Source organism: Excalfactoria chinensis, chromosome 7, assembly GCF_039878825.1.
Source record: "Excalfactoria chinensis isolate bCotChi1 chromosome 7, bCotChi1.hap2, whole genome shotgun sequence".
Classification (NCBI taxonomy): Eukaryota; Metazoa; Chordata; class Aves; order Galliformes; family Phasianidae; genus Excalfactoria; species Excalfactoria chinensis.
Genome location: NC_092831.1, coordinates 21,549,219 through 21,570,523, shown reverse-complemented (window position 1 = coordinate 21,570,523; position 21,305 = coordinate 21,549,219). Strand labels below are relative to the sequence as shown.

Genomic DNA, 21,305 nt, shown 5'->3' with positions numbered 1-21,305 from the left:
AAGATGAATTCACTTTACAGGCACGTCCAGGCTTGTATTAGATAACCTTTGAGCAGTCAGAGTTTGTCACAGAGGTGGTGGCTACAGGCACGTCCAAGCTTGTATTAGATAACCTTTGAGCAGTCAGAGTTTGTCACAGAGGTGGTGGCAGTTCCGTGTGACAGCACTAACAGATGCTTCTAGGAAACAGTTTGTGTTTTCCAATTATGTCATAGTTATGCACTTGGAGGAAGAAGGCTTTGCTTTTCTCTGTCTTTATAGTTAAAAATTATAGTTAGGTGTTAGAGCCTCACTTGAGAATTGAGGACAGGATCACTGGCAGTGATGAACAAATGATAGGAAAAAAAATTCCATGAACTTTAATGTATTCAGAGAGCATACGCCATTCTGGCATGTGAAAAATACACCACCTCATGTGGTAAGTCTGATATAAGAATGCAAGTGGAACAATACGCTCTTTTTTTTTTTTTTTTTTTTCCCTTCCCCTGAGGTGTTATTTAGGATAAAAAAGAGAAGGTAATGCATAAATGCTACTTAGAATGTACAGTGTCTCATGTGTTCACATATAGAGGTAAGGGTTCTCATACAATTAAGAAGGAAAAACATCCCCAAGCTTTTTAAATTCATGATATCCAGGTTGTTGCAAAGTATCACCTATAGCTTTCATCTTTGTTTAACATATGCCTGTGTTTGGTTTAGTTCAGTTTTCCCTTTGTTGAGACATACACAGTTCAAGAAGTAAAAGTGCAACCGAGAATCAAAAGTGGGCTTGATGCCAAAGAAAATATGGATTTGAATGCCACTGCTGTAGTTGAAAACTACCCTTGGAATATAGATGGGGACTTAGTAGAAGCATCGGAAGTTCATGTTCGGTAAGGCTGAGTATTATGTGTATGGACAATATCCCTGTAGTAGATTAGTACTACAATCATAGATGTATATATAAAAATATACCAAAAGTGAGTGTTGTAGATAATGTAAGAATAATATTTTTGTATCCTGCTATGCAGGATCTCTGCCACTTTGCCTTGTGCACATTTCTGGAAAGGTTTATGGCCCCTATAGCCTTCCAGCTCCTCTTCTGCCCTTTCAGCCCTTTTCACTTCACCCTTCTGTTTGGTAGGACAGGTGAGTGTGAACTTCAGTGAGTCTGGGAGGACTTATTTGGGTATGCTTGGAAAGCCCTGTTTGTAACCTTAATAAAAATCATAACTGTTTAACTGTGGGAAGCTTGGTGGTGCTTGAGAGTAGTGACCATACATAGGATCAAAGAAAGAATATTAATTAATACACAGAGAAATTGGAGGATTAGCAATAAAAATAAATGTAAGGTGGCTCGTTTTTTTTCTGCAGTGTGCACAGGGTCAGAGTAATGTAGTCTGAGCTGTAGAAGACTGATTTCATTATAGGGTGACTGAGAAAACAATATACTTCTAGAGATGACTCTGTAGGAGATGTCAAAATGTAATTCATGTTATTTTATTCCATATAGCACTTTATGTATATTTGCTTAAAAAAAAAAAAAAAAAAAAAAAAAAAAAAAAAAAAAGTCACACATTGCAGGACTTGATAGAATTGATAGTTTGACTTCCTCACTTCACAGGGTGCATCCTCAACTCATTAATCTCTATGGAGTGAACACTGATGATCTGGAGAGTTCCAAAGCAACATGCAACTGCATATAGAAGGAACACACTGAATGCTCCGTATAAGTCCTCGTCACACCTGTTCGCTTTTCTTTCTAATGTCCCATTCTTGCACTCACTGAACTTGGTTGTAATAGAAAGGATGTTTATTATATTTCTGGTTTAAAATTTTTATCACCTTATATATTTTTATGAAGTTGTATATGACTGTGAAAAAAACTTAATGAGGCTTAAGAAGAAAAAATTATTTTGCTGATTTCTTTAATAAATCTTGGGTTCTGAAATAACCTATCAGAATAAATGGAAAGATTTTTTTTTCTTTAAAATTATTCAAGCTTCTGCAGTATATTTAATATGAAGTATTTTTGAGTTTGCCATTGTTACCATGTTGTTGGATTGCTCAGTTTAAACAGAACTAGTGAGAGGAGGTAAGATAGTGCTCGCACTGAGGAATAGTGGTAAAGTATAGATCAGGTATTTCCAGTTGTAGGTATCACTTACAATGTTGCCTTCCTGCTTGTTTTCAAATTGGTTTCTAGTCAAACAGTAATGAAAAAGAACATGGCAATGTGCAGCTTCTTTGATGGAAGGCATTTTAATGACTACTCATTGTACAAAGTAAAAAATAAAAATAAAAATTAAAATATTTAATGTATTGTAGAGCTGACTGTGTAGTAAGTATAATTTTTCTTGTTGCTGAGAATAAATTTGTGATAAATAACCTTCTGTCACTGACTCAAATTTTGGTAACTATCTTAAAGGGTATAAATACTTTTATAAGTAAGTGTTTATTTTTTTTTTTAGGTAACTTCTTAAATGTTTTCTACAAATGTTTGAGATGAATGCAAATTAAGACCGGATTCTCAAAGAAAGAGCCATTTTCCAGAATGATGATGAAAAGTAGCAGCCTGGTGGGTTTGTCTGTAGTGCAACAGAGCTAAGCATGTGGTTCTGTTCACCTATGAATTGTTATGAAAAAAGCAGATGGACAGTGGTGTGAAAGCAGCATTTTCTCATGGCTGGCACAGGCTGCTCCAAATCTTTATTCTGTACGTAGTTCAGTATACTTAGAAATCCAGTCATTTAAGATTTCAGTAAATCCCTTTACATGGGATCTGTAATACTTACATGAGCCGCGTATTTTACTCTATTTTAAATCTTATGAGAAAGTCTTACTGGTGGTAAATAAGTTACACAAGTATTGCAGATGGCTACTTGTGTCCTCAGAACAAGCTGTTACTTGTAGGAGACCTCATGCAGTTTCTGTGGACAAACATGGCCAGTAGTAAAAGCCAAATTCATAGACAACATAATGCCTCTTTCAAAGGCAATCACTATAGGAACATTTTTGCTACAGTTTTGCTTGGCACTGGGGCAGTGATGACAGAGCAGGGTGATAGCATCCTTCAGACCGAACTTGGCCCTGACAGGGTCCTTGCCCAATCTCCTGGTCCAAGTGGTGCAGCTATGAAGTCAACTCTGGTTTCTCAGGGCTTTATTCAAACTGATATCAAGGCATTCAAGGAGATGACAGCACCCCTCTGAGCTCCAGTTCTGGGCTATCTTCATGGGAAACAGAATTTTCCTGATGTTCAGTGGGATCCTCTAATTTCAGCTGATGGCTGTTCTGAGTCACAGTGAGTACTCTATTACATTGCTATACTTGATACTGTGTTGCACCAAATGTTTTAACGTTTATGGCAATTTAAACTAAACTTCCTAAAGGTGTATGAGACAAATATTCCAGCTACACGTCGTAGATGTAACGTTTTATTACATAACTGAACATTAACAGAAGAACTTAGAAAAGAAACAGCATTTGTGCTCAACTTGTTGGAGTTCTCTTTAGTAAAGTAAAACCAAGTTATGCTTCATAATTTTGCCACCATTAAGACAGTGTACATCTGTTTTTGTCAACCTTGTTTCTAACAGCAAATTGACTTTTGCTTCATATCTTAAGAAGAGGCAACCAACATTTACACGTTAATAACAAAATCTAAATAGAAAGCATTCCAAGGCAACGTTATCACATTTACTGACTTACGTAAACTAATTCACAGATAAATAAAATGCTTTAGTTTTATTTCTTTGCATTGTTTGCACTGAAAAGAATTTTAATGCTTTTTCCAGCATTTGAGGTATATTTATATGCTGTAATATCAAACAAATTTATGTTCAAAGCCATTTTGGTTAAAGTGCAAAAAATCACTAAAGCCATTTGGAAGATGAACATTTTGTATGTTTCGTAGACTTACAAGAAAGTATTTCATTCTTCACATTCTTCACACGCTTTTTGATATACATATATATATTTATATTAAAATACATACACATTCATTTGTCCTTACACTGCCTAAGATTTTTGAGATAAAAGTTACCTTAGAGGGATCCACAACTTTGGCATCAAATTAAGCAAATGGAAATTATAAAAATGGTCCCCAGTGCCTTTATAATTTGTGGACAATATGGATTTTCTGGCACCAAATACAAACCATTTGCAAAAGTGTTTGTTGAAGGAACTATGCATTGCTTTTGAACTAAATATCATATGACAGTACAGCTTCAAAGTGTATGTATGTGTTAAGCTTGTTTCTCCTTACAGTTCAGAAAGACATCAAGTCAGGGCAAGAATGGCCTTATGACATACTGCTTTTAGAATCAATTTACTTACTGATGACACTGTAGATTCTGCATTTGTACTGGGGAGCAGTTATGGTTTTGTTTTGTTTTGTTTTCTCGTGGACTGTACTATTTATTTCACCAAAGCTAGGTGGCAGTGCAAACTTATCTAGCTGAAGAAACTTCCTGTAGTAGCAGATCAGTGGTTTAAACCATGTTTCTATTCAGTCATTTGCCTTTCTACTCAGTTGGTTCTGAAGATGCCAAATTAGATGATTATTAACTAACAACTTCACAAGAACCCACACTAGCCCTCCAAAAGGCTTCTTACATACATTCAGGTGGACAATCTAAAGATAAAATTTGGCTCAGTACAGATGGCTTTTGGTGTGGTGGGGTGCATTTGTTTGTCTGTTTTCTCATCATGTGAAGTCTGCTTTTTTCAGATACTGGAAGTAGTACAAAAGGCTACTATGCTAAGTATTATTAAAAAAAATAATCTTCAAATAAATAAAAATAAATATTTGCTTTAAAAAAAACCTCACATAGAAATATTTCACTGCAGAAGTCCAAAACATCATGGCACTGGTATTTGAGGAAAGGACAAAGCAATTCTGTCATTTTGTCTGCCATTTCTAATATGGATTAGAAATTTTTGTCATTCTGTACCATGTTACAGATGGCTACAACTTATGATCTCCTATACATTGTTCTTTCTACAGTTGACAAGAGAATACTGTGCTGCATGTCCAGGCTACCACACAGAATTCCCTGTTATAAATCAACCTTTAGCTTTCCTGGCTCTGGCTTGCCTGACTAAGTGTCTCCAATACTGTAGAGCTGTGCCCGTGAAACCAAAGCTTTTTGAGGTTAACTTGGAAGCCCGAGAGAACTTCTGATAGTTGTTTTCTACATCTGTGCACTCTAGTTATGGTCCTTCTGTTGGTTTAAGCTAATGTACTCTTGTAAAACTGCCAAACCATGCTGAGGGAGTATTTCTTCTCGAATGTCTAATCAAAAGATTACTGAAAGTTGAAAATGCATAAAAGTAACTCATGCTAACGTTTGAGATCTTGTTTTCCAGGATTGGTCACACTTTACGTTCTCAGACATCTTCATTCCAGTAAGTAATTATTCTTCTCTTTATTTTTAGTGTTTTGCTGTCTGTTTGAAACCAGAGATGGTATTTCAGATATCACTGTAAGACTTAAAAACAGAAACTGCTTTACCATTTTCACATTAGAAAAATAACTGAACATTATTAAGATGTAGTCATCAGTACAGATCTAGGAAACACAGGGTTGTTTTGTAAGGGCGAGTGAGCTCATGACCACATTTTGTTTCGCTGGTGTTTCTCCTGAGAATTAACCTGAGCCTTAAACTCTCCATTTCAAAACACAGTTTATTTGTCCTCCTAGTCATCTTTGTTCCCACTTGTAAAACTCCAGCTGTCTCTTCTATTCATGTCCTGAGGGACTGGTTTGTATTGCCTTTTGAAGAAGCCAATCTGAAATACACCAACAGATTCCAAAATTACGTATGTCATCAAATCTAAGCAGTGTAACTAAAATAAAATTTCTATCTATAGTGCTTATGAACAGATTGTATTTGGCATTGTTTTGTCATACTAAGTAACCAAATGGTAGTCATCAATTAAAAGAAGGAGCTGCTTTTTAATTTTATTTTACTTTTTAGGAGGCTACTGCCCTCCTGACGTAAGGAGTAAGAACAAGCAGACTGAACTGCCCACAAAATTCAGCATTTTTTAAAACTATGAGATGGTAATAAGACATTCCAGTTTAATCTGTTTCATTTGTACACTTCCCAGGAAAAATCATGCAGAAAGTCTGCCTGCAGGGTAAAGGTAACTCACACTATCTTAACTGCATAATAGAGCAGCTCTTCTTTCGTTTTCTTAGTTGATTGTGTACAGGATTTTTTTTTAGCATTTATGTAGTAGTTTAAATCATTTTATTCTGACAAGAAACTATCTCATAGATAATTACTGATGGTGTGTCAAGTGATGTGAAATGTGGAGCACCACTCCATGAGAACAATTCAATTTTTATGAAATTAATTACATAAATCATTAGATGGCACAGCAGACTTGGGGAGGGGTTTATAGTATTGAATAATGCAAAATGTGGAATATGTATAAGACAAAGCAAAGGAAGATGGATAAGTATTTTTGAAAACACACTATATTAGGAGTTATGTTCCTTTAGAAAGGACAGATAATAAATTATTATTTTATCCATTAAGCTGAATTAGTGAATCCAAAGATCCTCCGAGAGTGTGAATTCCTAATTTGAGAATAGTGGAGAAATACTGAAAACCTACCTTCCATAATAGAAGTGAAAGAAGCAAAAACAAGGTAATACCAGCTATTAAGCCTATTCCAATAATTGATACAGTGACATGGTATTTTGGCTTTTGGTGATGCACTCCTTCCAAATAGACCTGAATGATGGAAAATAAGTTTAATGTTATTTTTTTTTTCCTTAAAAGATGCTATTTATGGGAAAATTAATTACATTCTTAAATAATGAATACTGTCTTAATGGATAAATCTGTATAGAACACTTTTTCTTTTCTAGTGTAACTATTTTATCATAAATTCAGTAAGAGAATTCTTACATATGCAACTTGCTTGTCCTTCTGTAGTTCAATAACTTTCGCATTCTTTTCTGGTGAGGCTGTCGCTCTTACTTCAAACTTCAATGTAGATGCATCATCCTGATTTTAAACAGCAACATAAAATCACATTTTTTTTTAATTTTATTTTTTTTAATTCAACATGTTAATTCTTAACCAACAAAAATGGTAACACAGCTGCTCACAGAAACAGAATCTCACACAAACACACATGGCATTTTTATGCCTTTTTCTAATCACAAAATAAATTAGTACCAGAACCTGGAGTGAAGCCTGGTTGGGTTTTACACAACACTAAATCCAGGCTGCTTTTCTTAGAAAAGCACAAATATGAGTTGGAATTAAATTCCACATAACCCAGCCAGAATAGGCAAAGTGATAAATACTATAAATTAAAGTGATAATCTAAAACACATCTTTAAGTGGTTTTCACCTTCAAACCTAGAATTGAAAACAAAGAACATGTATCTACTGTCATTAGGATCTTGTATTAATATCTAGAAATTAGATGGAGAGAATAATACAAGTAAGCCTTGAAATATGCCTCTCAAATATGAAAAATTCATGTGTTACCATTTCTAAAAGTGAAGGAGTAGCTTCCAGGTGCAACTGAATGGTTGCTTCTTTTCCATTTTCCATGTTTCCAAGCTTGCAGTGTATTTGTAAACAAAGGCTGTCATTTTTCATACAGTACTGTAGAGGGGAGGGAAAGATTAAAGCTTGAGTTTATCAGCTGTATATCCTTACCTACAGACACTCAGGAAATGAGTAAAACAAAAGCTCCTTGTTTGTTCTTGAAAGGTCAGGGGTTGTAGCTTTCAGCTGACACTTGTCACTCTTAACCCATGAACTGTTCATCATTGGTGATGAAGAAACAATACAAGGCACCAATCTAATTGCTATAGAGCACAACAGGTCATTTTCCTTAAAGGACTGTTCTTTTTCGAGAAAAATGACAATTGTAATGAATTGGTTGTATGTATGGTTTTACAGTAATGTCAGAAATGAGATATGGCAATGGATTTATGATACCTGGCATCAGAAATATTAAAAACTATTTCTTAAATACTGCAGTGCAAGAGGACACTCATACTCTGAAAGCTTGCACTATTACCCTCAATTCTGAAGAAGAAAGAAAAGCAAGCCTTTACATGATTATATTTTTTGTCCAAGGCCTCAATGCCTAAGTCCTCATTTGAAAGAAATAATTTTGATTCTCTAGTTCAGGGTTACTCTTGAGAAGTCTTTGATATTCCTGTAATGTGCTTGCTTAAAACCTTACATAAAAATATTTAAATAGGTCAAGTTTCTTTTAAGATGAGAGTCTTAAATCTGTACTTCAGCGCTAGGACACTGAGATTTCAGTGAGAACATATACTTGAAAATGTAACAGTAGAACATCCATTCTGGTTTGGGCTACAAAATCAAGTATCTGAACTGCAACAGGGATAAAGCTGAACAGGCCAGACACATGTGATATTCTCTCAGTCTTCCAACTATATTTAGTAGGGAGTTTCCTGAGACAGAAATGTTTTTCTGTTTATTCAGTAATATTCAATGACTTTCAGTCCCATTATCTTCTGTAACCTCTATTGGAACTCACTTATATTCTTAGCATTCAGTACATCCCTCAGTAAGAACTTGGTGATGTTTTTTGCTGTTGGAAAAGGCAAAAAGAATGTTTATCTGCATACTTCTTATAAGTAAAGACTGTTTTCCTATATGCATAATTCTCAATTTGTCACCAAATTTCATCTGCTGTTCAGTGTGCCCACTCATTCAGTTACATAACACTTCATTAGTTTGTCATAGGTGATTTTTATCCTTTCCAACTTTGGAAAGATGCTAATCAAGCATTCCCACTCAGTTCTCACCTCTTTCACTAAATCACTTACAACCATGTCAAACATTACAGGTCCCAGCACAAATCCTTGGAAGGCTGCTCTAGTAACCTCATTATATAAAATATATACCGCTATCTTAAGGCTCATTCATACAATCATTCATTTCCCAGTGATGCTAAAAGATAGATCTTACCATTTGTCTTTTAGCAGGCTTTGAAAAGAAAGTGACAACATCCTTCAATATGTTTTCAGATTTTTCTGCTGCATTACAATTTCTGGGATATTCATTGTAGGAACATTCTCCAACTGTTGTCTGGAAATAAAAATAATAATCACTGCTTGATTTTAAATATCAGATATTAGACAGAAGACAGATTTCTTAAAAGCAAGAAGCTAAAAAAAAAAAAAAAAAGTATAACTTTTAAGTTTAGATTTCTTGAATATGCAGAGTTGAAGATCATCCTAGCCCTTATTTAACCTAATAAGCCAGAAAGGGTCTTGGAGTTACTCTGTGCTCATTTGAGTCAAGTCAGTGACTGTAGGCATATATAGAGACATTGTAGACATAAGGCATCTGCTGTACCCTATTTTAGCTGATGATGATTTTTAGCTGATGAATATTAATGTTTTACAAAGGAAAGACTGTAGTATATGTTGTGCATAACAACAAATGTTCTGATATGAAATAACTAAGGATGGGCTAGAGTCTTCAAGCAGTTGTTCAATGCAAAAATTCTTTTTTTATATATTGAAAAAATAGACTTTACTCTGGTACTTAACAGCAGGAGTGAATTGAAAAACACAAAACAGAAAAGCATGCCAAAGACCAGGCTTTGCACAGATAAATCAACTGAACTCAGTGTCACTCTACTAAGAACTAAGGTATTAGGTAGGATTGAAAGACAGGAATAAAAATTGAATACATACTTAGTACCTAAGTCCTGCTATGCTTCTAGTATTCGCGGAATTCATATAGATATAGTAAAGTATTAAATAATGTGTGCTTACCTTGATATCCATGACGTTGAATAATTTGAAGTCATGGGGTGGAAAAGCATTAGGTATCATTAACTCTAAGTTTATATTTGGAGCCATGCTTGGTCCTGCATTGATAACCTTTTGGGGAAGAACATTATGTTTAAAGCTCTGATTCAAGGTAGCTATTCAAGTAACAAATACATGTATATGAATATGTGAACTTCACAGAACAGTGTATCTCCTACATTGTTACACTGTCATGAAACTGGATTTTGCTAGGAGCTTAAATGTTTATAAAGACTACTTAATTCATTCTGCAGGATTACAGAATACTTCGTTTCTCTGAGCCCAACGAGTAAGTGGTGCGTATTTGCGATAACTGCCCTGAGGTTATATGTACTGCCGTCCAGAAGAAAGTAAGAGACTTCTGTCTCCTGATTTTTAATCCACTGGGGACAAATCTTGATACCTACAGATTGTCTTGTAAGTAGGTCCTGGTTTCATTTGCTTACCATAAAACAATTTATTTTTAAGTGTTTCTTAATGGCAGAAATGGAAAGTCAGAACTGCTCTACCGCTTTCAATCTTGTCTCTGTAAGCTTCTTCTTGTTTGATCATTCAGTGGAAGATTGCCCAGGCAAAAAGAATTAAATAAATAAAAGTGTTCTAAGAGGGATTAACAACCACTTTCCATCACCTAATGCTTAAAAATTGCTTTTTGCCCTTGTACTTTCAAAAGACTTACTGACCATGCAGATGTTTTAATATGCACTGAAAATCTAAGCATTACTCTTCAAACCAAGGATAATAGAGTAACAAAGAAAAGCACTTACATGGAAAGTGAAGTTGATATTCTCCTCCATACACGTAACTGATGCTGCATTCTCATTTGTTCCATAAACAAATGAAGCTGGTGTTACAAACCTACAACAGTTTAGAAGGTACTTAATAGATTTGATATATACCATTAGCATAACTATTTTTCTCTGGGATGTCCTAGAGGGCTGATGCCAAAAAAAGAATAACTCAAGGTTTTAGTTCAGTAAAGCCAGGAACGCCAAGTAGAAACCTCCCTTTGTACTATTTCCACTTAAGGCAAATAAATCAGAAAAGCTCACAAAAAGCAATGTTCTGTGGATGTGCCACAACAAACCCAGAACACGGTCCCCATAAACCAAGGGATCTGAGGCACACACAATATCACAATCTGGTTTCACACTGAAAATGGCATCGACAGAACAGAATGAACGATGGTGTGAGAAATGATTACACTTCTCTTCAGCATCCACCTGAAGCACCTTATATTTCCTTAACAGTACACTTTCAGTTCTGTTATCTTCATCTCCATCTTAAGTTTTCAAAAATTGATTGCATATTCAAGAACTCCAGAGCATTTGTTCCAGGGGATCAAGATAACAAAGCATAAAGAGAAAGTTGCTATGTAAGTCTGATACATCTTCATGTTTTCTTCCTGAGACATTTAATTGGATAGTCAAGTAAAATACAGCTGCAAAACTCACTGTGTTAGAATTAGTAACTGATGCCATCTGTTCCTGGAATAATTGATAGAATATCTATTTTGGTTCTTAGATTAACATTCATTTATCATATTCAGTGTGTAAGACCCTGTTTGTGCAGGTTTTCATGATTCTTTCATGACTTTATGTGCATGATTATGTCCTTCAGTGTAGTTTCTCATGCAAGTGAGATACTGTACATTTTAAAGAATCAGAATTTCAGTGCTTCGTTCACAGTGTATTTCAGATTTTTTGTAGAAACTGAAGTAATCATCATGTCCAGTTCTTCAGTTTTCAAAGGAACTTTGTTTAAATAAAATGGAATAGAACTGCTATGCTTCTTATTAAAGGAATAATTCTACCAAAAATATTCTAGTTCTTAAGAAATATCAGTCAATTAAGAGACAAGCTCAGAGCAACATAGATATTATTGATCTCATCTCACAGTAATAGAAAATGAAGATTAGAAGGGTGTGGGGCAGACTACAGGATAGCTGTACCTTCTCAGTCCCATGATTTTTCAGCTACCTCACAATTCTGCTTCAAAGCTGTGGGAACTCAGAACAGATCCAAGACAACAGTTTTATAGATATGCAGGTAAAGTAAGAGCTGACTTACCCATGAGTATTTAACTCAATCTCATACTTCAGAGGTACAGCTACAGTTACCACGTTATCCAGTAACATGTGCTCATCTTCATTTTTGCTGTAAAAACCATGAGTGAAAAATCAGTGTAGAATGCATCATCACATGCTATATGTTATTTCTATAAACAAATATTAAACATCATTCATCTTCTTAAGAGCCCCAACATTTCATTGTTAACAACACATCAGACACTAAAAAAGAAGAGATTTGTAACAGGCATACATAAACCTGCTTATTACTTAAACATCTGTTTTTGTGATTTTTTAAAAATTATTATTATTATTATTATTTTGTAATTTCCATTTTCCTAAAGAATCTTATAGTGCATGTGCTTTCATGCAGTTGTGCTTCAATAAGTCTTTTCAGTTTTCTCAGTTCTGTTTTGAAAAGCTACGAATAATTTTAAGCACACAATTTTTATTAGACTTTACCAGCTAACATTAATGATGATGTTGAGGTCGTCATCTGCTCTGGTGAAAGAGCTCGCATCCAAAGGGAAACTGAAATCCAGCTGAAGAACAACAAAAAAAGAAAAAAACCAACCCCCAAATCCTTTTTTAAATGCCAGTGTATCTTAACACATTTTTAATTAAAATATTTTATTAAGCTCATCTAGAATTTCTTGCTCTTTCTAAAAAAAAAATTAAGGACTAAGTAATTTATTTTATTTTATTTTATTTTTTATTTTATTTTATTTTGCATCTTCCACTCCTTTTTGTCTAAAAAATTTGTTCGTAGCTTTAGTCAATTTATTTGTCTAGAAAGTTAACCACCATGAAGTGATACATAATTAAAAGAATGTTATCCCTGATTGACTTTAGCCAGAGAATATTCCAGCAGATATCAACATCACAAGAAACAGTAGTTTGGAGTGAGTGAAAGATTTTTCAAAACATTTTTATTTTTCCTGAAAATCCTGTTAACATATTCAGAGTGTTTTTAAAGCAGAAACTTTAGGTAAAGCTTACCTTTGACTTTTGATCTACATATAAGTAACCAACACTGCACTCAAGTTTCACTGCATGAATATCTTTGTCTAATACTTCACAGTGTATCTGTTTTTCTTCCTAAAATTAAGGAAAATTAAAATAAAATAGTTACTTTCAGGCACTTCAAATCGCATGTATGGACTAAAATTGTGTTTGTATTGTCTTGACAAAATGTACAGAATAAGAATACCATTTAAAAATATACAGAATAATCGTAGCATTCAAGACTTCTTTCACACATACTCGCATTGATTAATGCATCATATTACTTCAAGTTTTGTTTGTCATCAGAGAAACTGAGATATTTAAGTTGTCATTTTACACAGAATACTGCGGGATCAGTTATTTTAAGAGGCCAGGAAAAGAAAACAATGAGATCTGTGACTTATTCATAAGACTGAAAAAGATCTGATTTAAGAGTTTTTCAGATCACTAGAAATGTGATCAGACCAAAATTTGCAATAAAATATGAAAATATATGTAGAAACCAAACTTTTCTTGTTATTGTTACCACATCTGGTTGTTGAAATGATTTTAAACGTGACCTACACTGATTAAATCACACCTATTCTGTGGTTTAGAAAGGTTGAAATATAAGAACTTGAGAAGCAGTTTTGTCAGCTTTCTGAATTTGTGTGAGGGATTAATTCTCAGTATCTGAAGACACTCAAAGATTCATCACCATATTTGGAAAATGCCTGGCTGAGAAATAAGAATATCAAAGGATTACTGTTTGGCAGATTTTCTTGTCCTTACCAAGTCCGGAACTCGGATGAAATAAAGGCCTTTAGGGAACTGAATGTGGAGGACAGTTTCATATGCATCATCTCCAGCATTGTGCAGAGAAATGTTCAACAACAAAGTCTTCGTACTTCCAACAACAAGGTACCTTTTCTTATCGTGAGGCCTATAAAATAATCACAATACCAGTGAAAAATAATTGTATATATAGTTTATATGCAAAAATGTTTTTTTTTTCTCCTGCTCCTTTTGTTAATCTCATCTGGTTCTGAAAAAGCCTGAGCTGGAAATCACTAAGGTGTTCACTCAGTCCTCTTACCTGAAGGAACAAAAGCAATTAAATGATGGTCAGCTCACTACCATGCCTTTGAAAGCCTGAGGCTATTAACGTGAAGGGCTTTACCTCGCGCTTATGGCTTTTACAGGATAGGGCCTTTTCTCAAAAAAAAGAATAGCAATGTGCTCCTACTATGCTATTTTCAGTTGTTATTTCAAAATCTGCTCAATATGACACAGGTCACAAGGAGGGTAGGTGATCACACCTATCTTATGATCCATACGATGTTCTATAATCATGTAACAAGTACAGACACCCTGTGAGGGTCTAAAAGTAAACTTCAGCTTGACATTAAAGTTTAATTAAGACTTGTAGAAGCGTTGCCTAGAAATAGACATTTATCAGATATTCTGGCTTGAAACCAAAGCATTAGTCACTGAACACCTTTGGGAAAGAAGCTGGCACTTAGACAAGCAACAGAAGGTAAAAGCACTGCATAAGCAGATAGGTTCCAAGACAAAAGCGAATTAAAGAGAAATACAATGTTAACATTTCTGTAGCTTGATTAAATTTAGGTTAAATTTTTAAGTTATTTTACTCGTTATATGCTTACCATTCAGTCTTCTTATATGCATTAAAGCCAAGCTCATTAACAACACACTGTCACAAAGATGCCTCCTAGCTTAACATAGAAGTACACAAAAGCACCAGGTGCACATCTGGGACAACAACAAAGCTGAACCAGATCTTTTCCTTGGTAATCATATTTCATTCATCATTAAAAAATGCATGATGTGGACTAGAAATTTACAGAGCAGGCCAAAATCTGAGCAATTTAAACAAAACATGATAGTGTATACATGAAGACTCATAATTAGGCAAGTAAGTAAAGCATTACATCAATGCCCCTATTTGATTTCATTCTTTTAAGACTAAAAGTGTTTGCTTTGCTGTTCAAGGATAATGAATGTGTTCTGTCTAGACAAAATAAATTAATGCCTCACAGCTAACTAGTTTTTAATCGAGATACCAGTGGCACAATGCAATTTAAGGTGATACTTCACACTTTATCAAGATATTTAACCTATTTATTTACACTGAAAAGCTGCTACTGGTACCTAATGCTAAGCAGGTAGGTTGTAATCTGTTTTCCTTTCTTAGATCTTTGAAGCACTTATCACAAATGGAAATGCTGCACAATCTTTCTTTCTGAGAAGTTTATGATCATTGTAAACAAAAAAACTTCAATGCTTAAGAAAATGAAAGGGCTTTAGGCTCACACTATAGGCTACATGTCAGAGTAGGAAAAATACAGTAATCTTGTTCTGAAATCTATGGAGATGAAAGAGCTTGTGCTCAGGATCACCCATGTGTGATTAATCAGCATTATGTGTTAGCTGTCATTGTTTTGTGTCATTTGAGGATGTTCTGTGAGATAAACCTTGTATCTTGATTAAAGTGCAATTAATTTTAAACTTAAAAGTGATAAACTACACAAGAAAATCCAAGTCTCACACAAAGTACCTTACAACCTGAGATTCACAACAGGTACTGTTTTTTTGTTTTGCATAAAGTCAGCTCATTTTATTACATCAGAGTACAATCCTGAATAAGGTAAAAGGTTGTGAAGATAAAATTTAACTTAAAAATCTAACCATTAATATCTATGTTGAATGCAAATGAGGCTACACAGCTTCAAACTTTCTAAAGACGACTTTAAAAAGAAGTATATATCTTAAAGAATGGCTTGGTGTTACAGAGATCCTTCAAGATAATAATAATTTTATTTAAATATTTTGGAAGTGCATTAATGATATTGCATAATTACAGGATTTAAACATGATCCCTATTTGGAAGGAATGAGAAAAACTGAAACATTAAAGGAGATCTCGAAGAAAAACGGTCTGTAAATGGAAAAAATAAATTAATCAAACAAAATTGTTTTTTAAAAGCTAATTCATAAACAGAAAAAGAGGCTAAACCTTGCAGAATACTCAACCATTTGGTATTGCAGCAGTATGAAACTGAAGATGGTTATATTCTTAGGTAAATGAACAGAAGGAACCACTTCATTTATTATTGAAAGGCCTTAGTAGAAAACTGAAGAATCTTCCTTGTGCAGTGTAAGCACAGCATCTTTGTAAAAGCTGCAGAAGTAACTGAGAATGTCAATTTATCTGTGATTATGAGGTCTGAATGTACACTGTGCCCTTTTTCTTAGCATGCTTATGTATGAAGCATGGAATACAAGTGTACCTTTTGTCAAATTGATGCTAGTTTATGAGCTGTAAAGTCTTCTAATTATGCAAGAATAGTTCTTTAATTAGGTACATTTCTGTTACATTTCCAGGAAGATTTATGATTTTAATATTCTTTAACTAAACTGAGTTTTCTTCCCTATATGTTTTTCAGAGAGTTCATTGCCTACTTTTGGAAATTAATTTTATTAACATTCAAGAGAATAAAGAACAATTTAGATACAATCAAATCCATACTTACTTTGGAAAAGAAACTTTTCCAGAAACTCTCAAGTCAGCAGAGCAGTTTTCTTGGGAACAAATTCTTGCAAAAACAAACTATAAAAAGACCAAAAACAAAACCAAAGAAACAGAAAAGAAGACATTTAAAAAGGAACGTATCATGTTGTTACAAAGTATATGGAATTGGCTAATGGCCCTTGATCCTAGAATAGATTATGATTTGCCATTTTGCAAACATATTCTGTGCACCAACAGCTACAGAGAGGCATTCCAAGCTCATGTTTAATCTCTCACCATTAAACCAGCGGTTCACATTCAGCTTATTTTAAAAGTAGTACATTAAAAGTGCAGAGCATTTTAAAGGATCCAGAACTGAGGTTTCTGAAGTCTCTTCCATGATACAACAGTAACTCTTGCAAGAGAAGCTCTACTATACAAACTCAACTTATCAAACTGCAGGGGTGATGAGACTAGAGATACCGAGAGTTGTTTGTGTCTGTGCCTTGATTATCACTATGCCACAGAGTACATTTATATCCCATCACTATGTTCAGCAACTTCCTGTTTCTACTTCTGTGGCTCCTAAAACAAAGTGTGTCAAAATTTTGCATGAAGCTTCTTTTAATTGAAGATTAAAATTTGAACGTTTACTTATTGCATTTGAAAGAAGACATCACATACTAACCTTGCTTTTTATTATATCTTTTTGTTTCTTCCTTTGAAGAACAGGTTGGAGTGGAGAAAATTCTTGAGTGTCTCTTTTCTGTAGAATATGCTGCCCGAGATGATAACTTGCTTCAACATGTACAGGAGTCAAGATATCCCTTACATCTTTCTATGAAAATTGGAAACCTAATAAGTTAATCATATAGACATGTATGCATATGTTTTAGAAATTATGAGGAGCCTTAGAACCATGTAAAACAGGATCACTTATTGTTTTTTACATGTAAAATAATTTCCTATGTCATACAGTTTAAATATTGTTCCAGATGTCCTCATCAATGAAAGAGTTAACCAGAAATGCAGACAACCATAATACATTCACCGATAGCATCAGGCATTTCAAAACACATTCTTTTATTAGAAAAATTCTAATTGAATAGTGATCTACATCCATCAACAATGCTGCCTTGTTCTACTGAAGTACAAAAGCAGGTAAAAGTAGGCTTGAAGGGGAAACTGTTGATCACAGCCTGAACTGCTGATTAACCATCTGAGGCAAGTGACAAGTCAGCTGTGGGAGCACAGGTGAAGGTAATTCAGCTGCTCCCAGAAGGAGTGGACCTTGCCTCCACCTCTCCTAGATCCCATTTAAGGGCTGACCACCACTAAGGTAGCATCTCTTTTTGGAGTTTTTGTGGTGAGCCTCAATATTGGTGAGCATCCATCTCAACTGAAGGCCTCAGCACTGGTGAGTCTTTTCTTGGATATCCTCTGGCTATCTGTTTACTCTGTAATTCCAACTATACACTTGTATTATTCCAACTATACAGGGCTAAAAGGCAGAAAGTTAAATATCAATGAATATTTTTGTATTAAATCGAAAGGAGTTCTCTTCCAGTACCACTAAATCTGTTCACAGTGATGTTTTATTTTTCTGCCTTTGTGTTTCCTGCTCCATGTTAAGGAGATTAAATTACTCAGTCAAGTACACCTTCATATGAAACCTTGACTGTGCAAGAATGTTGGAGATCAGAACCCAAACTGTCTACTTGTAAAAACTAAGCCGCTTGAAGCACTGAACACTAACAAGAGCAAACCTGACTAAATTACTCCCTAAGAACACAAGATAGACACTGATTGTCTTGCCACATGGCCACTACTTTAATTCTTAGCTGCAAGCTTAATTTCACCAAATCAAATGAAATCTAATTCATAATTTTCCACAGGGTCTTCTCTGCATCTGCTTTATATTATTTTCAGTATATTAATTGGTTATTAGTTACTCTTCACTTAAAATATACAAAATGCACATGGTTTCTTGTAAGAACTGTGCTTGATGGACATTTACACTTAATTCTAGGAGCATCACACAAGTTTTCATACAGAAACCTCAGTGGGTGGATGGAGATGCTTTTTAATGCAATTAATTAAAAATTGGGAAAAAACTGAACTGTATGGAGGAAAAGATGTTAATGATAGATTATGGGAACTGATGGGCCAAACATATCATTCTTTCCACATAAATATGTGCTGATGCTGGCATGGCAATCTGTAGGCGGTCAGCTGCCAGTCAGTCCTCTTTAAGTCTATACAATGTTTCTAAAAAGTGGGCAATTTGCCACTGCTCCTTTAAGAAGCTTCATTTAGGTACAGCTACCAGTTGAGATGCATCTAGGCAATTTTCCAAGAGGTAACACAAGCTTCCCATCTACCTGAACTTTTATCATGAAGCTTCTAATGACATCTTTTAAAAAAACAAACAAATAACCCCCCCAAAAACAAAACAAAACAACAACAAAAACAAAAAAACAAAAAAAACAAAACCCAAACACCAGAAGTAAGAGTCAAAAATACATGTAGCATTTTCATAGCTGTAGAAGATTATGTCAGATTCCCAGCCTCTGTGCAGGATCAGCTGCATCAGTCATCCTAGCAGATGTTTATTCTAAAAGGTCATGAAATTGCTACCTCGAGGATTTTAAAGAAAAGGCCAAGGAAGCTTCATCATTATTTTATTACCCCTTTTTTCCTTACATCTAAATATACCTGTCCTTAATATTTCTTTAAAGAATCATTTTCCTTCTAAGGTAATCTCTCTTACAGGAGATTATCTTTAATTTTTTTCCTGAGGTTTAGTAAAGTGTAATTCCTCTTTATCCAGTAGATTTTATTGTTCGTTTATATATTAGGACTTCAAATGTCTCTCAATAGCTCTCCAATTTTTGCTGGAGAGGGCTAACTTCTAAGATGTTTGATAGATTGAATCACTGTATTTTTTGCTTGTTCCATGAAAGGCCTTAAAAATGTTGTCTTTGGACTGCAGCTCTTGCTTTTAAGATGGGTTATTCATTCATAATTCAGAGGGATATACCAAGCCTGAATACTGCATTTCACTTCTCCAACTGACTTAGAGGCTACTACTGGTGTTAGAGTCTTACTGACTATATTTGTACTAACTCATTTTTTTTAAGTCAGAACCTCCTGCTAAATGCCCACCACTGTGACAGCGCTGCTGTCTCTGTGGCTTCTCCTCTGAAGAAATTCTACCAGTAGGCTCCTTCCACAACAAAGTTGGCTGTACAAGTTCATACACAGAGAATGGAAACCACATTCATGACACTGTCCAAGATAGACACTGAGATTCCCAGGAGGGCATACATTTGTACAGGATTCACTTCTGTGAGCAAAGGAGTAGGGAGATACAGATCAGTCTGTAGGCACAGTGCATGTTTTTCACATCGTTCAGCTATAAAGTCATTCATGGAATTCCCGTGAGTGCTCTTCCTACTCCATGGAAAATGTATGTCACACCAAACCTATTTAGTTGCTAGAAACTGGCCAAAATCCATCATCCATAGAAGGGTAGAAAAAAAAGTCAAAAAACACTCATGTCCTACTTTGTTAATGTGATGATAATTATTGCACACACTTTCTCTGACAGATGAGATAGCAGGCACACTGACTTGCCTGTAGAAAGCCAAATAAGCAACAGAACTAAAAGGTATCAATTGTAGAAGTTATGAACACCAGTATTTTACTTAGAAATTATGTGATGCCACTGCAAATAAAACAAGTTTTTTTTCAGTAGGTATATTTTTCAAAAGAAAACAGTGAATTTACAGAGCAATATGTACTGAAAATTACGTTACCCTCATAAATGCTGGATGACCTTTGCAGGCAATATTTTTTCTGTAGATCTTTATACTTCCAGAGGTTGTATCAGATGTTCCATTGGCAGAAAAATAAAATCTTGCTTGTGTATCCACTTTTCTCTTCACGTCAACGCTCAGATTATAAAACATTTCTGCAAAATAAAAAATAAGGAACATAAAAGTTATAAAAACTTTAAGTACAGTAATGTCTATGAATTTATGACAAAATCACATTTTTTTATTCAGTCCCTTAATTATGTTCCGTAATATCAATCTTAAAATGCTCCACTTAAAAGTTCTAAGTTGTTAAGTTTTACATTCAAATGCTGCAAGAGTAGTCCGGTTTGAATGCCCATCATTCACAATAAATATGATTTTTAAAATATATGAACTTGGAACTTTACAGTTTACCATTACATGTATTCTCTGGAATGTTTTTCTAAATGATAACAGATTCTTGTGTGGAAGCTTTAAGTAATTTGATTTCATATACCATGAGGGAGACCAACTTCTTACATGGTCTGGCAGGGGTAAGATAAGGCTGTACACTGAAAGAGAGAAGATGCAGATTAGGTGTTAGGAGGAAGTTCTTTAATCAGAGGGTGGTGAGGTACTGGCACAGCTACCCAGAGAAGCTGTGGTGCCCCATCCTTGGAGGTGCTCAAGGCCAGGTTGAATGGGGAGCAGCACTGCCACGGCAGAGGGTAGTAACTAGGTGATCATGAAGGTTCCTTCTAATTCAAGCCATTCTATGGTTCCATGATTCTATGACTGTATCCTAGAGCATATGTAAGCTTATAAATAAGGTGTTCACAGAATACTCTGTTTTTTTGTAAGTCATCGTGGCCTACTATCTTACTCACAAACATATTAAAATGATGCATTAAAATGACCATCTGGAACAAAATCGCTACAATGCAGTTCAGAGCTACAAGCTGGAATTTAATCACATTGCTATTACATAAGCCTAGATAGCTACTGGAAATTGTATATCCACAGTACCATTTTCAGTACTGCTGCAGAATCTCTGTGAAAATATTGTGAAATGTTTATATGCAACCCTAGGGGAAAGATTTAGTGTTGCCACAAACTA

The 21,305-nt window shown here is 34.7% G+C and overlaps 2 protein-coding genes across 4 annotated transcripts in view; one reads left to right on the top strand and one right to left on the bottom strand.

Moving 5' to 3' along the window:
• CERKL (CERK like autophagy regulator) overlaps nt 1–2,590 on the top strand; it is a 51,620-nt gene extending 49,030 nt beyond the window's left edge. For 2 of the 3 annotated variants that reach the window (XM_072342372.1, XM_072342370.1), the window contains exons 12-13: nt 700–872; nt 1,604–2,361. In XM_072342372.1, the coding sequence (XP_072198473.1) occupies nt 700–872; nt 1,604–1,685 (255 nt within the window). In that variant the 3' untranslated portion in view covers nt 1,686–2,361. Of the gene's footprint in view, nt 1–699; nt 873–1,603; nt 2,362–2,450 lie in introns of those variants that run through there. The other variant, XM_072342371.1, reaches the window with a different exon arrangement.
• Nucleotides 2,591–5,378: 2,788 nt separating this feature from the next.
• The window catches only part of ITGA4 (integrin subunit alpha 4), a 31,451-nt gene continuing 15,524 nt past the window's right edge, over nt 5,379–21,305 (bottom strand). The window contains exons 15-28 of the mRNA XM_072342369.1: nt 20,210–20,364; nt 17,080–17,229; nt 16,414–16,490; nt 13,653–13,803; nt 12,876–12,974; nt 12,339–12,418; nt 11,878–11,964; nt 10,576–10,666; nt 9,773–9,880; nt 8,958–9,077; nt 7,494–7,613; nt 6,903–7,001; nt 6,606–6,725; nt 5,379–5,772 (exon numbers count right to left, since the gene is read on the bottom strand). Of these exons, the coding sequence (XP_072198470.1) occupies nt 5,680–5,772; nt 6,606–6,725; nt 6,903–7,001; nt 7,494–7,613; nt 8,958–9,077; nt 9,773–9,880; nt 10,576–10,666; nt 11,878–11,964; nt 12,339–12,418; nt 12,876–12,974; nt 13,653–13,803; nt 16,414–16,490; nt 17,080–17,229; nt 20,210–20,364 (1,550 nt within the window). The 3' untranslated portion in view covers nt 5,379–5,679. The remainder of the gene's footprint in view (nt 5,773–6,605; nt 6,726–6,902; nt 7,002–7,493; nt 7,614–8,957; nt 9,078–9,772; nt 9,881–10,575; nt 10,667–11,877; nt 11,965–12,338; nt 12,419–12,875; nt 12,975–13,652; nt 13,804–16,413; nt 16,491–17,079; nt 17,230–20,209; nt 20,365–21,305) is intronic.